Source organism: Lynx canadensis, chromosome D1, assembly GCF_007474595.2.
Source record: "Lynx canadensis isolate LIC74 chromosome D1, mLynCan4.pri.v2, whole genome shotgun sequence".
Lineage (NCBI taxonomy): Eukaryota > Metazoa > Chordata > Mammalia > Carnivora > Felidae > Lynx > Lynx canadensis.
The window spans coordinates 102,535,292-102,559,317 of NC_044312.2; the positions used below are offsets into that span (position 1 = coordinate 102,535,292).

The 24,026-nt window shown below is 46.7% G+C and overlaps 1 protein-coding gene across 1 annotated transcript; it reads left to right on the forward strand.

Annotated features, from left to right (window-relative positions):
- The first annotated feature begins 893 nt into the window (after window positions 1-893).
- Window positions 894-11,793, forward strand: LRRC55 (leucine rich repeat containing 55). Its single transcript, XM_030333478.1, has 3 exons — window positions 894-1,231; window positions 2,157-3,696; window positions 7,616-11,793. The coding sequence occupies exons 2-3, from the start codon at window positions 2,976-2,978 to the stop codon at window positions 7,849-7,851; spliced, it is 957 nt and encodes a 318-aa protein (XP_030189338.1). The 5' UTR covers window positions 894-1,231; window positions 2,157-2,975; the 3' UTR covers window positions 7,852-11,793.
- The last annotated feature ends 12,233 nt before the right edge of the window (window positions 11,794-24,026 follow it).

Sequence of the window (24,026 nt, forward strand, 5' to 3'; positions counted from 1 at the left end):
TCCATGGCGGGGAGGGACAGGGAGCTTGGAGACATGGAAACCGGAGGGCAAACAGAGTCCTTGGGACCTGGCAAAAGAGGTCAAGACCGTGAAGTTTTCTGGCAGCTTCCACACTCCTAGAAACAGAGCTGAGTGTATCTGCGGCCCCAGGTACCCGACCTGGACCTGTCACTTTGCCCTTTGCCACCCAAAACTCTCTGATTTTTTTGGGTCAGTAATGAAACAATGAACAAACACAGAGAAGGTATCACCTTCTGTAATTGTCCCTGACAAGCCCTGAGCCAGTCCAGCCACCTGATACCTGGTGACCAAAATATCTTCAGTCCCAGGGAGACAGATGCTACGTAGGGACTGATTGGATACATCCCATCAAGTGAGCAAACTTGTCACACACACACACTTCTCTTCTTTCCTTCCATCCTTCTTCATGTCTTCATTGCCTTCCCCAGCTTCTCCCCCCTCCCCTCCAAAAGTTCCTTTCTCCATTCCAACCCCTCTCTATTTTCCCTTCTGGGCCCAATGCCAAATGCCCATAAGCAACCCCTCCCCCATCTCACGTTCTAGACCCTTGCTTTGCCCCCACTCCAGCCTCTCCCACAGGACCCTTTTGCCCTCTCCCCCTGCCTGCCCCCTCTGCCTTCCTCCCTGCCCTGCCCCTGCCCCCTCCCCCTATGTCTCCCTTGCCCTGTCGCTGGGACCCAGGAGGTGGCTGTGGATTCTGCCACTGCCTCATTCTCTTCTCTCTCTTCTTGGTGGGGTCCATAGCCAGCTCTCCTGTTGCTCAGAGATGTGGAGGCAGTTGCTAAGAGACAGCGAAACGTCAGTACCTGGCCCTCGAGGAAAAAAGGGAGCGAAAAAGGGAGAGAGGAGGGGGAGAGAGGAAAGGAAGGCGGAGGGAGGGGAAGACCTGGCGGAAGCCTCATACCCCAGCAGCCTCAGCACCAGCTGAGTTTCGGGAAGAAGCATTCAGAGGATTCTGTGAACTTTCTTCTAAGCATCCTCTCTCAGGTTCCCCGTTTGAGTAAAAGAAGGGGACCGGCCAGGCACCGGGAGCACAGGACAGGAAACCACAGAGGATGCTGCCCCGGGATCCAGGAGCCATGGAGAACGAGAAGCCGGGGGAGGGGAAGTGCCGGGGAGGCAATCTGTTCTGAAGCAGCAAGCGGGATTCCAGGATGAGGGAGGGAGACCCACGTCTGCTGCAGATTGATGGCTGTGTCCTTGGAACAGAGTAAGTGGGCTCCTGAGGGCCTATGGGAGTGCAAGGGGGGACCTTGGGGTTCAGAAAAATGGGTCTGGATAAAGGAGCTGGGTGATTTCCCGGTGGGCGGGATTGAGGCTAGAAGTGCTGGGAGGGGAGGCATTGCCGGACCGAGGGGGTTAGGGAGGACAAGTGAGGACAGCCAGGGGCCACAGAGGATGCGGGGGGCCACAGGGGATGCGGTGGACGGCAGAGCTGAGACACCGGGTATGTCATCGCTCTCTCTGCCTGACCAAATGTGGACGTGGGCTCACACTGGGGAACAGAGAGCAGAGTGGGGTGCTTGTAGAAAGGGGGCTGGGATTAGGGGTGTGCAGGAGGGTGGAACACGGGGGGCGGGGGGGGGCGGACTGGAAAGGGGGTTCTGCAGTGCGTGTGCAGAAGGCAGTTGGACAGAAAACTGGGAGGTGTGAGCACAGGGCAGGGCAAAATGTGGGGAGATCACAGGAGAACAATGTGTGTGTGTGTGTGTGTGTGTGTGTGTGTGTGAATGAGAGAGAGAGAGAGAGAGAGAGAGAGAGAGAGGAGGGAGAAGGTAAGGGAGGGAGAGGGTGAGGGGGGGGGAGTGCTAACCCTGTTTGAAAGGGGTATGCAAACAGCCAGCCTGGCTGTGCCTGTTTTAGGGAGTTGCCCAGGGGTGGGGTGTTTGGTGCTGAGGGGCGAGGCTGGGAGGAGAAGCGAATGCATCTCGCCCAGGACAGAACCCCGGGAGGAGGACAGGCAACCACAGTGTGAGGGTGGGGTCTGAGCCCAGCGCTGCCCACACCTGACACACAGCATGCAGAGAAAACGCTGTGGCTGGTGGCAGAGAAGAAGGGGGCCAGGGAACCTAGGAAGGACAGTAGGGAGGCGAGGGCACTGGAGATCTCCGCCTGAGTGCTTTCCTTGTTGACAGAGGGAATTCTGCCCCCGCCTGCTGAACGCAGAGCTGGGCTGGGAGAGAGGCACTGGCCGGGGAGAAGTGGCCAAAGCGGTCCTAGCTGATCTCCATCCTGCTTCTCCAGGACACATGGCTCTTTCCAGCCTTGGCAGCCGGCAGTGGGTGTCACTCAAGGTCCTCCCCAACCTGGGGGAAGAAGAGCCTCCTTGGGGATTTCAGTAGATGCTGAGGCTGACGACTCAGGCTTTCAGGAGGCCCATGGAGACCCACTCGGCCCCAGGCTCCCTTCCCAAAACACCCACCCCAGGACCCCCTTGGACTCGAGCCCCCTGGGCCACCAGAAGAAATGGCTTCTGAGACCTCAAATGCCGGAGACCCACATGCAGCCCTGGCCTCCTAATCGGTCCCAGATTCGGGACGGGGCTCCGGGTTTTTAGATGCGCCAGGACCTTCAACAGGCACAATCTATGTCCTTCACCCCCTCCACCACCTGTCCAACGTAATACAAGACAGGAAGCAGCCAGGGGTCATGGGTGAGAGGAACACAGACCCACAGGGACCCTTCCAGGACCTGCTAGCAGCTGGTCCAGCCCTAGCCTCAGTCCCTCACTCTCTCAAGCGTTGATCATCTTTTCAGACCCTGTAGGACCTCGGCTGGATTTATTGCCCCCTCGGCTCCAAAGGGGACTTCCTGTGGATCTCACCTAGGGAGCCCTCTGGTGCTCAGAGGCTCCGAGGAAAGGCTTGAGCCATGATGCCACGTGCCCAGAAGCCCCACCTTCCGGGGCCCTGGCCCTGATGTAGCTGTCTTTCGGAGCCACCGACTCTTGATTCATGAACACAGCCCCGGCCCCAGTGGGCTCCCTTCAGCAGGGCGGTTGCCAGCTGCCTAAGATGGGTGACACCTGGTCCCAGCTGCCCTGGCCTGGGCCCCCCCACCCAGCTGTGCTGCTGGTCTCCCTCCTCTTGGCAGCCGGGGCCATGCGCTCGGATGCCGGCGCTAGCTGCCCGGTCCTCTGTACATGCCATAACCAGGTGGTGGATTGCAGCAGCCAACGGCTGTTCTCCGTGCCCCCAGACCTGCCGATGGACACTCGCAACCTCAGCCTGGCCCACAACCGCATCACGGCCGTGCCGCCCGGCTACCTCACATGCTACATGGAGCTCCGGGTGTTGGATCTGCGTAACAACTCCTTGGTGGAGCTGCCCCCGGGCCTCTTCCTCCACGCCAAGCGCTTGGCACACCTGGATCTGAGCTACAACAACCTCAGCCACGTGCCGGCCGACATGTTCCAAGAAGCCCATGGCCTCGTGCACATCGACCTGAGCCACAACCCGTGGCTGCGCAGGGTGCACCCCCAAGCCTTCCAGGGCCTGGTGCAGCTCCGAGACCTGGACCTCAGCTACGGGGGCCTGGCCTTCCTCAGTCTCGAGGCCCTGGAGGGCCTGCCGGGGCTGGTGACCCTGCAGATCGGCGGCAACCCCTGGGTGTGCGGCTGCACCATGGAGCCCTTGTTGAAGTGGCTGCGGAACCGGATCCAGCGCTGCACGGCGGGTAAGGCAGGAGGGCGGGACTGGGCAGCCACGGGCACAGAGGGGCTTGCCCCCCTGCCAGCAAAGGATCCAAAGAACAGGGAGGGACTGACAGCTCTTAGCACCTGGTGCGTGCCCTGGTCTGGGCTGGCCTCTGTGCACACCAGCCCTGTCCCCCCACAAGTTTCATCCGTTGAGTCCTTGCCCTGCTTGCTGGTGCCGTTCGCCAGTGAAACACACACCACCCTTGCATCTGCAGCACTTGGGACCTGCGGAGGCAGACAGATAGTAAACGAGAGTGTGCTGAGCTTTCGCCGTGACCTGAGAACTTGGCACGCGTTACCTCCCCCCATTTTGGTGACTCCCATTTTGCAGGTGAAGAAACTGAGCTCTAGAACAATGAAAAGACTTGCCCGGGGTCGCTCATTTAGAAAGTAGCAGGGTCGTGGATAAAACCCGAGTTTATTTGACTCTTAAGCCCTGTTCTACTCTACCAGGCTGCTTTTTAAAGTATTCCAAGTGCTGGAAAAACTCAAAGAAACAGAAACAGGCAAACACTCTTTATTTTAGTACTTACTATCTGCCAGGACTTACTCTTATGCTTTATCCTAAACATATGTCATATTTAGCTCATCTCATCCTCAGAAGAACCATGATGAGATCCCTACACACGCTGTTCTATAGAGAAGGAAACCAAGGCGCAGAGAGGGTCAGTAACTTGCCCAAAGCCACACAGCTGCTAAGTGTTGGAGTCAGCATTCAAACTCTGGCAGTCTGCCTGCCTTCTGGCTATATCCAGAAGAGTCATGTCCAAAGCTAACAGGAAGAGTCGGGGCCTGAGTTCTGGGCTGGCCAAAGGGCCTTAGCAGAGCTCTGCAAGGTTAGGGCATGGGGTGGCAGCTGAGAAGAAAAATGGATTTGGCAACTTAACCAATCAATCCCAATTGGGGGTGCACTGGGGACTGATGGAGACTGAATCACAGAGGTTGGATGGGCCCTGACCTCACCTGGAGGCAGGCAGTGCTCAGATGCGGCCCCCCGTCACCGGCTCTCTTGTGTGGCAGCACTGAGCCTTGGCATCAGCCCCCCTGCAGTAGAATGATGGGAAATAGCTGGGGGCACCATCTCAGGGGCTTTCCCAGAGCCTGGCTCAGCATGTGTTCCAAAAGAACGATGCTGAATGAGGTAGGAGGGAGAGGAAGACTGAGTGGGGAGCCCAGGACCAAAATAGTTTGGGGGAGGGGTGTGGGTCACGATTCCACTGTTTCTACACAGCTGTGGGAGGAAGTTCTCCGGGACCAAAATAGCTGGGGATGGAGATGGGGCAATGCTAGGGGGCACGAGGGGGAGGCTGCCTAGAGCCATCTCCCCACCTGCTCACCCCTTGAAGGCTGCAAGCTAGCTGTCCCCTCTTTCCTGTGTACTAAGGACAGAAAGGGCACCCTGGTGCCACATGCACCTTCCACCTCCTGTGATCTCTGAGGCCCCTGCTCCCCTTCAGAAGAAGCACATCCTCCTGGGGAGCAGGAGAGAGGTCCAAGATCCCATTTGGGCAGACTCATGACAGTGCAGATGAGGGACCCCAGCCCCAGAGAGGGAAAGTAACTGTCCATTGGCCACTAGGTTCCCCACTCTCCACCGAACAAGCTCTTCAGCACATCACATCCTCCAGGATATTTCCTCTTGGGTGCAAAGAACTTGCCAGCATAGGGAGGACCAGGCAATCATCTTCCTTTTGTCTTCTTTTTGTTCTCCTACAATTATCCATGGTTTTTGGACAAATCCCAACAGAGAGGGACAGAAGGGTGCCCTTGGGATATACTCAACCTCAAAACTGGCCCCTTGAATTACCAGAGGGCTTTATCAGCCCTCAGGGTCCCATCCTGAACTCCCCCGGGGTCCTGCCAGTTGTCCTCAGAGCCTCCTCTGCAGGGTCCATACCAATTGCCTTCAGTTTCCCCCACATTCCCTGACTTCACATTGTCTTGCCACCACCCCAGTCATGCACACAATAGACTTTGGAGTTATGCATCTTCCGGTTCTAAGAGGAGAGCCCTTAATGGTTAACTTCAGATGCCATCTTGTCCTGAGCAGGGTCTGGAGTGCTGTGCATGTGGCCAACAGGGACCCCTCCACATGCACTGCAGATTGCATCTTCTCCCCCAAACTGACTCCTCATTTCTAAGGAGAATGATGTTAATCCGTTTCTCAAAAGGGGCAATCCAAATCCATCATTTTATTCTTTGCCCTCAAAAACTACAGGATGAATAAGCGTTTATGTACTACCTAATTTAGAAAACTTCTGCATATTGACTCTTAGACAATTTAGGTTGAATTATCCCCTTCTTATGGAGGGAGAGCACGAGAGCCAGAAAGGCGAAAAAACAAAAACAAAAACAAAAACAAAAACAAAAAAACGACTTGCCCAAAGTGAGAGCTTGATTAATACTTATACCCTGAGCAAAGGGTTGAATGCCTGCTACAAAGCTGGTGCCTGGCAATGCAGGACAGAGCTTCCAACTGCACACCACTCTTATTTCCAAGGCAGAGTAAAATGAAACCATTGACAACCATGTGTTTGTACAAGTGACCCTGGAAGGGTGAGGTGGGACCATCAATGATGGAGAGAAAAGTAATCCCATTGAAGGAGAAGCTTCTCCTACAGAAGACTATCTACAGAATATGACCCTCACTGACCTGTCCAGGGAGACCAGCCTAGGTTACTAACAAAAGCACATGTTTACATAGTGCTTATTATCCACCAAGGATATATTATTTATATATGTTAACTCACTGAGACCTCACGACAATCCTATGTTACAGATAGCATCATTATCGTTATTTTACAGATGAAGAAAGCAAGACACAGAGGGGTTAAGTAATTCACGCACAGTCACACAATTAGTGTGGGGTAGAGAGGGGATTTGAACCCAGATCAATATCTCCAGAGTCCATACTCATAACCCTATACTCTACATCCCTGGAAAAGCCACATGGGATAGTAGAAAGACCCAATGCTTTCAAGTTGGACAGAGTCATTCATCCACACATCCACTTAACAAAGTTTCATTGAGCACTTACAGGGACAGGACCCTGTTCAGTGACTAGGAACACCATGGGAAGAACTTATATTCATGGAGGAGGAGACAGATAATAAAGAAACAGTGAGACAAGATAAATACAATGGAGAAAAATTAAGCAGAGCAGGAAAGTAGAGAAAGCCCAGAGAGAGGTGGTGTGGAGTTACTATGTTATATAGAATCATAAAGGAAAGGCTCATTAGTAAGGTGATACTTGAACAAAATTCCAAAGGAATAAGGGACTGAGCTGTGCCAAGATTCAGGGGAGAAGCACTCCCACACAGGACAAATGCAAAGGCACACCCTGAAAAGGGATGTGCTCAGGGTGATGGAAGAATGATCAAAATGTGTGTGTGGATGGAGCAAAGTGAACAAGGAGCAGAGGGAAAGAAGAGTCCTTGTAGCTCACAGTGAGGACCTTGGCTTTCATTCCATGGGAAGATAAGAAGTCAGGGGACGGTTTCAAGCACAGAGTAGTACATGATAGGACTTCGGGTGTCAAAGATACTCAGCCAACTGCATCAAGATGGTTTAAAGGCAGAAGCCCAGAAACTAGTTAGGATGCTATTGTAAGAGATGAAAATGTCACAAGACAGCAGTAGATCTACCATCAGTAGTGACTATTGGACTTCAGGCAAGTGACTAAACTCTCTGAGCAGTGATCTCCACAACTTTAAAAACAGGTATAAAATATTTGATTCAAGGGTTGTTGAGGAGAGTAAAGAAGGTAAGTAAAATGTTTGACACATAGAAACTCAATAAAAGGACTCAACTTCTCTTGGGGGGAGAGGGGTGGTGGGAGACTCTCCATTCCACTCACTCTCCTCCGGCCCCTCACCTTTCCTGGGTTCTGTGTTGCAGATTCTCAACTGGCTGAGTGCCGGGGGCCCCCTGAAGTCGAGGGTGCCCCACTCTTCTCCCTCACTGAGGAGAGCTTCAAGGCCTGCCACCTGACTCTGACCCTGGATGATTATCTCTTCATTGCATTTGTGGGCTTTGTGGTCTCCATTGCCTCCGTGGTCACCAACTTCCTCCTGGGCATCACAGCCAACTGCTGCCACCGTTGGAGCAAGGCCAGTGAAGAGGAAGAGATTTGACGTGGGTGCCTAACATCTCTCATGCTGCTGGCCACCACTGCTTCTGACCACCGGACGCTGCTCACTCTGGCTCCATGGTACCCTGGCCACTTCATGACCCAAGCAAGGTCAGGAAACCACCTTTGTGCGAGCCTCGACTGTGGGCCAGACACTGTGCCAAATGGAAATGTCAGATGACTCTAACCTAGCCCCTGCCCTCTAGGCTCTTACCTCTAATAGAAGAGAGAGATTCAAAAACTATTCCCTATAAGACAATTTGTCAGCACTCTGAGCACATAGTTATGAAAGCCCAGAGGAGGGATCATCAATTGTGCCTAGGAAAGTCTAAAAGAATTACAAGAATGGAGGCAATTTGCAAACAGAGTTATCAAAAAATGTCTGCTTTGTCAAGTAGACAAAGAAAGGGGGACATAAGCAAATGACGGAGGCCAAAATATGCATGGTGTGTTGAGAACAGTGACCACTCCTCATGACTTAAGTGTATAGAGCAGATGCGGCACAGGACCAAAACTTCCCTCTGACACCCAATCTTTCCGCTCCTGGAGTTGCCCAACACTGCCTCCTGAAGAAGAGAACACCCCCATGCCAGCCTCCTAGGTCTCCTGCCAGGAGCTACGAGGTGAGACCACCTCATATTGACTGCCTCCCAAACTAAGTCCACCAAATGCAGCCTGCAAGTGAGGTCCCAGGTACTGAGCTGAGGGTGGACACTTTCGGTGTCCTTTCTCCTACCCTTGTCTCCTGCCTCTCACTTGAGCTTCAGCTTCAGAAGAGGGAAGCAGGAAGTCCAGCAATTGGGCAGCAAGAGTCTTGGCACCCCGGAACTCCTAATCTTGTGACTGTTCTTGCCACGGTGCTCCCACCAAAGGATCTTATCAAGAAAGTGCACTGTAGCACGAGGGTAGCCATGACTGAAGGAATAGAAGGCCACCACAGTTGTGACCATAGGAGGATTTGCTCTTTATTCTGAGCAATTCACCCATTTAAGCATCAGGGTATGAGAGATATTAATTAATTACCAAGCAGTTGCCAGTGTCAGGCACTGTGATAAGCTCTCTCCACAGACAATTCATTTTAATGCATACAACAATCTTCTGAGGTAAGCATTGTTGTTCCCATTGTACAGATGAGGAAATAAAGGTTCAGAGAGCATTCAAAGTCACATGTTGCTTAACAAGCAAAATAAAGTCTGTGTTCTTTCTACCCAATCCAAGCTGAGGAACATCACAGTTCCCTCTGAAGTTATATAAGTTTGAATTCGAGTAGTGCTGACGAATAAGTGCTCCCAACAAGGGCCAGGCACTCTTCGGGGCACTTTTAAATTTACTGACTTATTTATTTCAATTCTCACAGCAACACTGCCTGGTGGTTTTTATTATTCCCATTTTATAGATGAATTAAGTGTAGAGAGATGAGTATCTTACCCAAACTTATCCGGGTACACTCTAGAAGGAAGGTGATAGGCAGCTCTATTCAGGGAAACTGTCTAAAAAGTCTGTCAAAAATCAAGTAACTTGATGTGTGAAGCTCTATTATCACCATTGTTGCCGTCATCTCCAACTTTGCCATCAGCTTCGTCAGCTTCCACCCTGTTTTTGTTCAGCACTGGACAGCTCCTAAAATGCTGTGGCGTCATTCTTGACTTTTCACAACCCATTACTCCTATTTTACATATTGGAAAATAGAGACTCAAGAGCAGATGTGACTTGCCAAAGCAGTAAAGCTGGGACTCAACTCCAACTCGGTTCTCTCTTCAGCTTTCCCAGGTGTTTGGGAAAGAGAATGCCCAGGATGGCTGGGTAGTAGGGCCCTCGGATTCAGCAGCCATGAACGTCCAGTATGTCAGCTAAATAAAAGGCAGTAAAACCCAGCTCCTTCACAGATTTAGATGTTCTCACAGTAGAGCAATTGGAGCCTCTGAAACACAGGAGCAGCACAAATAGCACATGAATAGGAGTCATCTGCCTTGCAACGTGCAAATAACACATTAGAACTGGTGGCCTTGGTGGAAATCATGCAAAAAAGAAGTTCTTTGGGAAATGAGAGATGAAGCTGTGCTAACCCCTCCTACTCAAGCCCTGCTGTGTTGTGTTGCAAGAGATACAATGGTTGCAGGAGAGATGGGGTGAGAACCTCAGCAGGACAGAGGAGGACATTAAGGCACAGTCCAACATGTTGGTAAGGCTGGCCAGGATGAAGGTTAAAAACAGGGGCTTTCTACCTAGCCCTCAGATCCAACAATTTTGCATCGTCCCATCCTCCTAGGAAAGGAATAAAGAAAAATAACATGTCATCTTCCAAGAAGTCTTCCCTTACTCATGCTTCCTTGAGCTAGTCAACCAAAAGAGCACCCAGAAACTTTGCTGGACCTGGGGTACTTGAACCTCGTATCTCACAACATCTGAGCAAGGCCCCCACTCCTGTGACATCTGGAGCAGAACTGTGCCTGCTCTCTTCTTCCACTATGCCCAAGGACAGATGGACTGGGGCTGCTCTTTACCAATCAAGCTAATAGCCTAATGTACTTGGGGTAAAACTTTTAGAAATAATAGTCTTGACACAAATAGTTAAACCTCCCATAGAGGGGCACCATATACATCTATTATAATCTCCTAGAGACTCTTATTTGCTGAAATATAGTTAATATATTTTAAGATATGTACCTTTTTTGCATAGAACTAGAACCAAACAAGATTCCAAATGCCCCTTGAATTCAAATGTCCTTTCTAATGAGATTATTTGGTCCCCGTTAATGGCACACCTTTCTGAGTAGGATACATGGCTTTTAAAGAACATATTCCTCTCCAGCTACTAGAAGGTCCCCAGTTAACTAAAGCACAATGATAAAACTCCCTTACCGCCAAGGAATTCCATTTCTCCCACCACCATCTTGCACAGGCAATCAGAAGCAAGCTTCTAGAAGCACACTTCTCTGGAGGTAATCTAACTGCCCAGTTGGAAATGTTCGCACAACCCTTCTGACCAAGAAACCATGATGGTATCCCTACAAGTCTTGAATAAGTTTTTCCAGACTAGTTAACACGTAAATGTTGTGGTATCTTTGAGTCCATGTGTCTGTTCATGAGGTTCCATATATGTTGGGTATCTACTGATACGGGGACAACTTCTCTGGAACTTGAGTTCATTTCCCTGACATTACTCAACCATCTCTTTATTGCATCACTTAATACACTAATATGGAATCCCATTAGGGCTGGGTTAGGTATAGCTGCTCAGAAAAATATAAAAAGAGAAAAATATGTGGCTGAGGCAGCCCAGCCACAGCCTGACTGCTTCCTTCTGTTCTCTATCCCTCAGAGATTTGTCCTCATCACAGAATCTTCCTTCATGCTGGGTCTGAGGATATCAAAGTTTAACTAACCAACAGAGCTGTGACAGTCAAAGTCTGGGCGATGAAAATTGTTTTTTAGAAAAGACCCCAATCTGCACCACACCACTCTGGACCAGTTGCTTCTGGTCACCCTCAGACAATCTCTCATCTGTTTCTCCATTCCTTTAGGGATTACCAGGGAATCCTGCAAAAATAGGTCCCCAGAGTTGCTACAGTTTGCTAGCTCCTCTCAAGGAAGATGGCATATGGAATTTGAACAAACCAAGAGAGGCATTTCTCTTCAACCATCAGGAAAGACCTACAACCTCCATTTTCCTTGTAGATGTCTTTGTTGATATTGCTCTGACATTCTTTTAAGCTCTGGAAGAGTATAAGGAGACATCTTTGCTCATCCCTCAGAAGAAAATTTTCCCAAAGCTAGAGAAACTTGTCTGCTCTACCCACCTCAGAAGGAGGCAAAAGGGAAGTGAAGGAGGCAAATTGCAAGGTCTTGTGTAAATCACCGCCATGTTTGCCACAGCTTTGGATAGAGAGCTCTGGATCCACTGAGCTCTCAGTTTTTCTAAACACTGTCCTGTGGAATGCTGATGTCTGGGGGTGGGAGGGTTAGGGAGGGGTGGGGAAGGGGAAGATGCCAACCTTTGTATGGAGATGATTTTATAACCATGCACTTTTGTAACTGTGAAGAATTTTTCATAAATGTACATTAATAATAAAGAGTGTATAGTTTAACAAATTTTCTAAGGAGTTGTGAAGAGGAGGGAGAGGGAGGGAGGCAGGGAAAGAAAAAAAGAAAAAGAGGAACTAGGCAGAATCAAGAGAATGTGTGCCAAAATATACACACAAAAGGTCTATGGGGAGGGAGTAGATGGGAATAATTAGGAGATGTGCCAACCATGGAGGGGCATGTGTGGGAGTAGAAGGAACATCACAGAAGCATATTTCTACCAGGCAAAAAAGAATATGTGTGTGTCTGTATGCACACACCCCTGTGTGTAGGCATATTTTGGTGCCTGAAATTACACAAAGAAGACAGCATATGTCTTATACATGTTGGTGTTTGCAGCTTGGGTCAACTATAAAACACGCCAAGGCAAGTGGGTGTGCCTACCTAATTAGCATCACTAAGGAGCATGTGCCAGGGAGATGGCCCACACCAGCTGTGTGCCCATAAAGACCCTAGCTCAGGCATACAGGTAAACCAGGCATTTAAATGCATGGTGTAAGGGTTGAATGATGATATCACTGGTATAGGTTCAGTTTCTGTTCTCATAGGCTAATAGAGAAGGGAAAGGATTCTTAACCACTTGGATCTTGCAAATGTTACCTACACACCTTTGGAAATGAGATGGTTGGATAGTGTACCCTGGGAAAAGGGACAGAAAAGAGGAGTAAAGTGTACTTTTATAAGTACAATGGCAGCCATTTTTTACTTAACACTCTAAAGAGGAAGTGGCTCTGAGCAGGAAGTTGATCCAAGCAGGAAGTGGATCTGAGCAAGAAGTGGATCCAAGCAGGAAATGGCTCGAGGCAGGAAGTGGTTCCTTCCACCAATAGGGATTTTCACCTTCCTGTATTCCCCCCACTCCAACTGCCACAGGGTATGGACAAATATTGCATTCAGAGAGTAAAGCCACTAACAGGAACACACATACTGACTCAGAACACTCAGACAGAAAGACAAAGAACATGCCCAGCCATAAGCGATGTTTTCCAAAGTAGATTGGAGAGATGCAAAACCTTTCTCTTAAAATTAAGTACTTAATAGAAACTATACTGAACAAGTACAAAATCAAACACAAGGGTCATGAAATAAGCAGATATCTCACAGAAGTCCAGAATTTGTATAATTTCTTCAGTGCTATCCCTCGTGCCAAGCATATACTTAGCAATCTATGATGTCAACAACAATGATAAAATAAATTTATTGAGTACATACTATGTGTCAGATGCTGTGCTGATCACTATACATGGATTGATTCACTTAATTCTCACGACAACCCAAGATAGGTAGCATTATTATACCTATTTACAGATAAGGGAACTGAGGCTCAGACATGCTAATATGTGTCTAAGATCACACAGCTAGTAAGTAGTAGATCTGGGTTTAGGCATTCAGTAATCTCTGGGGACTAACTGACTTTAGGGGACAAAAACACCATAAGACATAGAGAAAATCCAGTCTCAATCAGAAGTGAGCTTTAGCCACAGAGATCCTCTGCAATTATCTGGTGAAAGAAAATTGGAGGTAATAGGTAACACCAAAACATATCTTGTATTTTTAATTGCATGTATCTTTGATTGCTGCATTAGTCAATGCTAATTGTGATAACAGGTGATCCCAAAACCTCAAAAGAAGAAAGGTTTGTTTTCTGGATTATTTAATTTAATGAAGCCTTATCTCTTGGTCATATCACATCCCAATGCATATAAAAGGTTCTGCCCCACATGGGTTATTCCTTCCTTCCAGTGGCTCCAGCATCCCTGAGGCCACAGAGCCTCCACTGCATCCTCTGCAATGGGGTGGATCTCAAGGGAGATTTTGGAGGGGTTAAGCTGGAAGTATTGTACATAATTCCAGCCATATTTCACTGGCCTGAACTCGGTCCCATGGCTCCATTTAACTTCAAAGGAGTACACTAGTAGGTACCAAGAATCAAAGGAAACAGAGTTAGATAAACCCCACCAGTCTCTAACACCATCTGCTCTCCCTATCACCTATCTGCCTATCACCGTTTCCACATCCAGCTCAGAGCTCAAGATCAGCAATTTTGCGGTACTTTCCACTGGGCCTTTTTGTGGTCTGGTGTCCGTGCACTAAAAAGGAAAGTTACCTCCCACCCACTAACACCTACCAAATATACAACAGTGGCCCAAGGACTGCTTAACGGAAGATGAAAATCTTTGTTTGGAACGTGGGAAACAAAAACTCACAGCTGTCACATTCCATAGCAATTCTGAAATCCTGGTGGGAGAGCATTATGAAGGCCTCAGATCAAATTGCTTTGTTAGTCGCTGGTTCTGCTTTCTGCTAAGAACTTCTTTGTCAGTCATTCTCTGTAGCTTCTGACTCTTCGCTTGGAGAATCTCCCTTTTCCATTATCTACCATGGCCATATCTAAAGTGGGTACTGGGGAGCATGCACTCTTTGGGGCTTGCCCATCTTCTTCAACCAGCCTCCCGTTGATTTAGGTCTCAGTGGTCAAAATAGTCAAATTTTTGAATCCACGTTCATAGTTTCCTAGCAATTTACCTCTTACATTGGTAGGCCTTTATTCTATTTGCTTCAACTAAGTTCCAGGTTTCAGCACACACAAAAGTTGTTTCCTAAAGATGTTTTCAAGCCCATCATGATTCCTTGCTTTCCCTTCCTCTTCCGTGGTGACCTCTCTTTTAATGGCAACCTTTGAATTATCTGAAACAATAGATAAGAACATTCATATTCTTAATTGTTTCACCTTGGCCAAGTTACTTAAACTGAAAAATTTTAGTAGGCCTTGTTGCTGAAAGTCTTTTTCAATTTTATCTCTTATCACATAGGCCTAGAAACAGTTTTTCCAATTTAATCTCTTATCTTTTAAGTCTAGAAATAGTTACCCTTTCCAATTTTTTAATGCTCCAAATTTTTTATTCTTTCTCTTCCTTTTCATTCCAACTTACAAACTGCTTTAAAGTTACTTAAAACCTTACAGACCTGACTTGGATCAATTTGGACTGAGACCAGAAGTGTTTGAAGCACATAGACAATAATGCAACATGAACTCATAATAGGAATGAGCCTCCCCATTGAAATGGTCATCGTGATGACAGGTAAGGAAACTGTGAAAAAATATGACCAAGTTAAAGAGCTGACCTATGGATTCAGAGTTCAGAATGTCTACCAGAAATCTTTGCTGTAGGACAGGTTTGCTGTTGGAGGGATAATAGGGAGTGATGGGAAAGAGCTACTGCCCATGGTGGTTAAGAGGCTATCCTCTTTCTGTTACTGGTCATTACCCCTAACCCACTCACCATGGAGGGCAGAGATCATAGTTTTAAAAAACCACTATGAGGGGCACCTGGGTGGCTCAATTGGTCAAGTGTCCAACTCAATTTTGGCTCAGGTCATGATCTCCCAGCTTGTGAGTTTGAGCTCCACATCGGGTTCCATGCTGACAATGTGGAAGCTGCTGGGATTCTCTCTCTCTCTCCCCCTCTCTCTCTGCCCCTCCCCTGCTTGTGCTCTCTCTATCTCAAAATAAATAATTTTGTTAAAAAATAAAATAAAATAATTAGCCACTACAAAAGTGTTGTATAAAGAAAAAATATTATCCAATGTGTTCTCCCCTGCTTTACACTTAGCTCACAGAATCATTTGGGAGTACACAACATGGAGTTCTAGAAAATATGTAATGTGGCTGATTTTTACAACACAGAGGGTTCTTTCCTCTTTTTTTTTAATTTACTTATTTAAATTCAAGTTAGTGTACAGCATAGTATTGGTTTCAGGAGTAGAACCCAGTGATTCATCTCTTCAACATAACACCCCATGCTCATCCCAACAAGTACCCTCTTTAATACCCAATCCCCCCACCCACATCCCCTCCAGCAACCCTCAGTTTGTTCTCTGTATTCCAGAGTCTCTTATGCTTTGCCTCCCTCTATGTTTTTATCTTATTTTTCCTTCACTTCCCCTATGTTCATCTGTTTTGTTTCTTAAAGTCCACGTATGAGTTAAATCATATGATATTTGTCTTTTCCTGACTGGCTTATTTCATTTAGCATAATACCCTCTAGTTCCATACACGTTGCTGTAAATGTCAAGATTTTATTCTTTTTCATCACCGAGTAGTATTCCATTGTATATGTACCACATATTCTTTATCCATTAGTCAGTCGATGGATATTTGGGATCTTTCCATAATTTGGCTATCATTGATAGCGTTGCTATAAACATTGGGGTACATGTGCCCCTTTGAAGCAGCATTTTTGTATCCTTTGGATAAACACCTAGTACTACAATTGCTGGGTCATAGGGTAGTTCTATTTCTAGTTTTTTGAGGAACCTCCATACTGTTTTCCAGAATGGCTGCACTAGTTTGTATTCCCACCAGCAGTGCAAGAGATCTTCTTTCTCCACATCCTCGCCAAAATCTGCTGTTGCCTGATTTGTTAATGTGTGCCATTCTGACTGGTGTGAGGTGGTATCTCATGGTGGTTTTAATTTGTATTTCCCTGATGATGAGTGATGTTGAGCATTTTTTCATGTGTCAGTTGGCCATCTGGATGTCTTCTTTGGAGAAGTGTCTGTTCATGTCTTTTGCCCATTTCTTCACTGGATTATTTGTTTTTTGGGTGTTGGCTTTGATAAGTTCTTTATAGATTTTGGATACTAACCTTTTATCTGATGTGTCATTTGCAAATATCTTCTCATAAGTTCTATTTCTATAGCTGAGCCAGCATTCAAAATAGGTCCCTATATACATAAATAAAAAGCCCAAACTATGGAAGTAGTTGATATAGGACTTTTAGCTGGTCAAGAGTTAGAGTCCCATATAAAGGAGCAGTTTACACCTTCATTCATTCAAAAATATTGATCGCACATCTCCATGTGCTAGGCCCATGTTTCACATGCTGGGTATATGATAATGAACAAGATAAAGTCCCTGCCCCTTGATGCCTACTCTCTATATGGGGGTGGGGGTGGGAGGAGTTAGATCCAATGATAAACAAAAATAAATAAATAATTCCAGATAGTGACAATTGTTACAAAGAGAATAAAGCAGGAAGAGGGTTGGGGGATGAGGGTCCAGAAAAAGTGGGTCCAGATCAGATAGGTCCTAATGAACCCTGGTCAGACTTCATATTTAATGTAAATGCCATGGTAAACTATTGGAGGGTTTTAAGCAAGGGAATAACATGCTCTGATTACATTTTCAAAGGCTATTCTGGATGTTATGTGGGTAATGTTCAACAGTTGGGAAAGAATGCAAGCTAGGAACCAGGAAGGGGCCTTCTAAGTAGGCCTGGTTGGAAGATGTTCTAAGGGATACCAGTGTTGGTGATAGACAAGGAGACAAGTTAAGGATAGATTTTAGAGGCAGAGCCAGTGGGATTTGATGATGTACTGGATATGAGGAGAGAGAACAAAAGAAGAATCAAGAATAACTCCTCATCTTTTTTTTTTCCTTCAGCTATAGCTATGCTCAGCAGGACCCAAGTAGCAGAAAGGCTGTCTTAATTCTATGAAAAAAAAGAATACCAACAGTCAACAACCAGTAAGTCAGAAAACCCTGATGAGTAAGTTGGAAGGAGGAGGGAGGAAGCAGATATACAAACAGATTCATAATGTCAGGAAACAGTCCAAACCTAAGAGCCCAGAGACAGAGTTCAAAAAAAAAATCTGAACATGCAGCGTTGCTTTAAATACTCCCTGTCACTCCCAGGGTCCCAGTGGATGTTAAACACAGCAATGGAGCTTCAGGGACTGAGTTCAAGCCGAAATAATCAGCAGCATTTTCAGAGTACAGATAGATTTGCATTCGCAGTGATGGGCTAGAGGCAAAGCCTCCAGAGTGATTTCCTAGAAGGAAAATATAAGACTCCCTCAGCTATAGACAAAGAAGCAAATCCAAAAAACAAATTCTATTTGAGATGGGCCCAGATATGTTTGAAATGGGAATATTGCATAGAATCGTATAAGGAAAAATGGGGACAAACAGCTTGTACTTGTCTTAGCCAAGGAATGAAATGGTGATGAGCTGGGCTTCTCAGTATGATGCTAATACTGTGAATGTTCATAATGCTGACTTTTGTGCATTGACATTGTACCACACATGCATCCAGCACATTACCTGCAATATGTTAGTGTCTCACTGGGGGAGAGCTGCTACTGACAAAGGGAGAGCAAAATAAAGAACATGGACTAGGGAGCCACACTGCCTAAGTTCCCATCCCAGTGCTGCCACTTGGTAGCCATGTGACCTTGAGCAGGCGACATCATCTCTTTGTGTCTGAATTTCTCTATTCATTTGAAGGGATAATGGTAGCCACCTCATAGGGTCTCTGGAAGGGTTAAATGAGTTCATGTATGTAAAAGGCTTAGAGGAATGCCTGGCACAGAGTGATATTCAATTTGTGAGAGTGACTACTGCTAGCTTCCCTCTTTTACAGAGAAAGAACTAGAAGCTGAGAGATGTTCAAGTAACTTGTCTAAATCACACAGCTGAAATGTGGCAAAGTCGAAGTGTTAATCCACATCTGCCCTCCCAGCCCAGTGTGCTAAACCACGGTCATATACTAGATAGGTCACAGTGGCCAGCTGTGACAACTAGTCTCCAAACATGGAACTCAGTGAGTCGTGCCTCACTTCAGTAGTTCATTCCCATGCTGAATCTGGGCTGGCTCTGTGATTCGATTTCACCAAGGGAAGGTAGCAGAAGGTAGCAGATGCTATGCCTGTTCCAGACCTAATCCTTAAAAGGACCTGACAGCTTCTGCTTATGTGCTCTTGGGAGCCCTAAGCTTCTGTGGATTAAGTCTGATCCATGGAGACAGAGGGAAAATCCACATGGAGACACCACGTGGAGAGAAGAGAGACTCAGGCATTCCAGTGTGCCAGCTGAGCCCAGCTTTTTAGCCAATCCCTCCAGGCACCAGACATTTTCGTAAATCTGTCTCAAACATTCCAGCCCCAGACACCCTCTGAGCACAGCCCCAAGCAGAAACAGCAAAAAAAACTGTCCAGCTAAACTTCAGGGATGACCACTGTTGAATTAATTAAACAAGAGGCCATTAGACTGAGGTGGCTTTAATGCCTTCGTCACCTACAAGAGCAAACCAAAACCTAAAGCCTGTAATGCCTCAAAGTTAAAAAATGAAGACCTAAGGACAACCAATCGCAAATAGCCAGCTACTCTTTCCCAAATAAGGTGACCACTGAAGCTGTAGTCACTCAAATAACTCTTTTGCTTAGCTTCTGTGCCTTCCCCTAACTCTTTCCAATTTGGCACTCCCCTAATCAAATTGACGTTTGCTCAAATAACCTCTTAGAATGTCTGATATGCCACAGTTTCTTTTTTAACAAGACCAATTTATCATTTTAAGCTGCTTTGTTTAGGACTATTTGTTACAAAGCATCCATAACTGAAAGACTGCCCTATGAGGAAAAGATCTATAGAGGACAAAACTATGTCAGCAACATGAGCCTGAAACCCAGAGTGGCCTTTCCACCCCAAAAGTAAACTATGTAGAGGGTAGCAGCCCATGCTCCCAGATCTAACCACCCAAGTGCAACAGCACCCATAAGCTGTTGCCACTTACCAGCTGAATAAGTTACTCAATATTTCACCGACTCATTCTGTTCTCTGTATAATGGGGATGCCACCTATCCCATAGCACTGTAGTCATGATTTAATGATCTAATCCCTATTAATGAGCTAAGAATCATGCCTGGCACCTTGTAAGAAATCGACAAAAGATTAGCCACTGCTATTTTTTAATATTAAAAATATTATAATTATTCTAGATGTGATTAATTTGGCCAATGCAAGGAACACATGAAATCTTCAGTCCTAGTTTCCAACTTCTCCAAGAATAACACCACTGGAAACTTGCATCACTTTCCTTTGCTTTAGGCAATGCTAGTGCACCATACTGTAACGATCTATTAACAGAGTTTGACAAGGCCAACAGAAATTAATAAAGAGAAGAGTTCAACCCATCTCCTACTGGTCTGGAAGTGTATTGACATCCCAAGCTACTACTGTAAAATGTCATTGAGAAATGTATCGTGGTAGCATGTTTTTCCCCAAAGAAAAAGTCATCTACAACTCAGATGCAGTGTTATGTGTCTCCTTCCATGCAAAAAATTTCAAACCCTGTTCCACTCCACAATAGCAGAAGAATATTGAGCTCCCAGAAGTGATGCAGCAGCCAAAGGAAGCACAGATGCAAGCCCTGAGCCTGTGAATTACAGCGAGAACCAGCTGCAGTCACTATTGTGATGAACAGATAAGGGAGGTGCAATGTCTGCCTTACAAATAAAGGCACTTTCTAATGATTACTTTAAGCAAATGTTAAATCAAGAATTAAACCCCGGAGTGCCTGGTTGGCTCAATGGGTTGGGCGACCAACTTCGGCTCAGGTCATGATCCCATGGTGGTCCATGGGTTCGAGCCCCACATCAGGCTCTGTGCTGACAGCTCAGAGCCTGCAGCCTACTTCAGATTCTCTCTCTCTCTCTCTCTCTCTCTCTCTCTCTCTCTGCCTCTCCCCTGTTTGTGCTCTTCTATCAAAAATAAATAAACATTAAAAAATTAAAAAAAAAAAAAGAATAAAGCCCCTAAAGGAAAAACTAGACACTCCAATAGAGATCAGATCTCAAGAGATCTTCACTTTGGTGAAGTGGAACCAATCACTGATATTTGGGCCTGTTATATATCCTGTATTGCTTCATCAAAGATGTTTCACCAATTTGAAATCACTCCTTGTTCCAGTACGATGCTCCCCTTCTGTCATCTGTGATATATGGATTTCTGGAGTGCAGGCACCCTATCTCATTATTAGACTCTTGGGATCCTACTCTCCAGAGCTGGTAAAATGAAGGATACAGCCCACTCTCTGAATTCCTCCTTGAAGAACTTATTTATTTCTGTCCAAAAGTGCTACAAGTTACTCCAGGAGGCTGATAATTATAGAAGGCAGTTGCAGTGAAGAAGCAGCAACCCCAGGCTGAAATTCAACAAATATTGCTGAGGCCCCGGTGTGGGCAAGGCAATGTTAGGTACATGAAAGAATAACAAAAAGACCAAAGAGACCAGGATCCCTACTTCACCTTTTATCCACAGAGCCTAGCACAGGATGTACAGCAGCTTTTCAACAAATGTTTATGAAACCAAATTCATCTTGCTACCAACTCACAAGTCCATTTCCCTCTCCAGAGTTCAGATGTCACCTCTTGTTTGAAAAATTAAAAATAAATAAATAAAAGTGGGTTAGAGCAGCACTTCTCAGTCTTCAGTGTGCACAATTCCCTGGGGATCTTGTTAAGGTGCAGATTCTACAGCAGCAGGCTTGGAAGGGCCTGGGAACTGCATTTCTAACAAGCCACCAGCGTCACTGGTCCATGTACCACACTTTGAATGGGAAGGAGTCAGATGATCTCTCAGGGAAAGACTGGACACAACTGACAGTCCTCCGACTCTGCGTGTTTTAAGTATAGAAAACATTAGTGATCCTAAGTGTAGAAGGAAGAGGAAGAGAGGCAAAGGGGGATGGGAGTGGAGCCTGGGGTGGATCCAGGAGGTTAGTAGAGGCTTCTCCCCAGGGCCTGCAGGAAAAGCCCGCTCTTTTGTCACAATACACAAAGCTTTTGGTGTCTGTAAAAAGAATCAGCGATAATTTTGCTGGCTCGGAAGGCACTGTCTCTTAATGATTCTTCCTGTTTTTCTCAGCCCAATCCAAGAGAATGAGAAAACAGACCTAGTGAAGGTCAGCTGAGGTCAGAGAGGTCCCTGAGAGGGGCTGCTTTCAGCCCACACTTGGGGGAGAGGAGGCATCAGAGGCCCACCTCCAGCCCTGTCTGGGTCTAGTTCTACTCCCGGATGAATCCAGCTCAACACAGAGTAACCCAGGGTGGGTAGGCAGGGGAGCTCTGCATCAAGTCAATTGCATTCAAGTCCACATTTGTCACAACTGCTGTGTGCACCAATGTGCTAGGTTCTCCAGATGATGCCAAGATACAACAAGGTCAAAGCCCACTAGGAGCTTACAGACTAATAGAAAAGGGATGAGGCACTCACAAGAAGACAGAATGCAATGCAGAATGCAATCAGAATGTACACAAGAGACTCACAAGTAGTACAGAAATTTGGAGCAGCAAGAGATCGAATTCCCTGAAAGGGACCAAGGAGAACTTCATGGAGACGGGAACATCTGAAGGATGGGTACGGGCTCCTCAAGTAAAGATGGAAATGATGGTATTCCAGATAGGGAAAAATGGGAGAGAAGGCACAGAGGGGAAGGAAGGTACATGCTCAGTGTGGAATCCAGTGTGACTGGAATTTGCAGGGGAAGAGCCTGGTGAGGGGCACTGGGACGCCAAGCAAAGACTTTCAACTTTAGCGCCTTCCCCATCCTAGGGTCTGATAGAGGTGCCATATGCACACACACTTTCCTGGACTGTTTTTAGAATCACACCTGCAAAAATGGCACAGAGATCATTTGTGGCAATTCAACAATTTTTTACGGAGCCCCTAATATGTATGAAGCACTATCCGAGGCACTGGAAATACAAGAGAAGACTAAGACACACAAGTTCCCAAAGGTCAAACAATAAGAAATATGACAGGTAGAAAGAACATGGGACCTGAAATCAGAGAAGTCTTGGGTGCAAATCCTAGCTGTGCCTTGTGAATGAAAGACATCACATCTGTGTTTTCCACCTCCCCCGTGGGGCTCATTATACCTATCGCACAGCATTGAAAGAAATTCATACTGTGTGGGGCACACTGTAGACATTCATTACCCGTTTGTTCTGTATTCAGCCATAAAAAAAGGAGACTGGAATAACTCATCTCCAGGGTCCCTTTCAGCTCTAATATTCTGCTTCAGCAGTTCTAAGACTCTGTGGCACCATGCCCACTGACCAGGGACCTGGCACACCCCACCAAGTGAGGTTCTGCCCCTCCCTGGGTGAGAAGCCTCCCCCAGGGTGGCCTGACATGAGGCCAGGGGATCAGACAGCCATCAATCAGGCTGCTGCCCTCACTGGATGTGGCGCCGGCAGGCCACGCAGCGTTCTGGCTGCTTAGCTGTCCCCATTGCCTTCCTCACCACTCCACTGACCCGTTGCCATGGCAGTGAACCCCAAGAGACTACTAGCAGTGGCCAGAATCAAAGAAGAAGGTTGTGTTCTTCTGAATCAATCTGACTCCATGTTGGTTGATTTCAGGGTCCCAGAGTGACAAATAAGAACAATGTAAGCTGAGGGGCACCTGGGTGGCTCAGTCGGTGAGGAATCTAACTTTGGCTCAGGTCATGATCTCACAGTCCATGGGTTCGACCCTGTGTCAGGCTCTGTGCTGACAGCTGGGAGCCTGGAGCCTGCTTCAGATTCAGTGTCTTCCCCTCTCTCTCTGCCCCTCTCCTACTCAAGCTCTGTCTCTGTCTCTGTCTCTCTCTCTCACTCTCTCTCAAAAGCAAATAAACAACAAAAAAAATTTTAAGAACAATGTAAGCTGAGTGCTTTTTCAATGCTAGACACTATGTTAAGTGGTTTTCATCAGCTACCTCATTTCCTACAATGACACCATGAAATAAGTATCCTTACCCCCACATGGCAAAACAGGAAACTGAGGTTCAGAGAGATGAGTACCAATGTCACACAGGTGGTCTTAGAGAAGCCAGGACACAAGTGTGCCCCCCCCCACTCTCACCCCAAGCATGATATGATTCCAAAGACTCCATGCTTTTCCACATGCCACCATTTTCCCAGCCACCTGAGCCTCTACAAAAACTGGTGCCCTTGTCCCATTGCCTGAATGTTCCTGAGGGCTTGGGGGGAGTGGGGGGACAACTGCAAGAACTGGGACTGAATCCTTCTAGGGCTGCAAGGATTCCTCAGAGACCAAGCCTGATAACAAACTACTGGTAACAAACTACTCAGCTGCCAAAAAATAAAGTTCTGGAATTTTCTTAATGCAATCCCAATTTCAAATATTCAGCCTGTTTTTCTTCCCAAAAAATTAAAATTCCAACATTTTGGCTTCCACATTAACTCATCTCCTAAATGATCTCTTACATCTGGAAGCTACACAATGTTTGATAACATCTGTCGGACCCT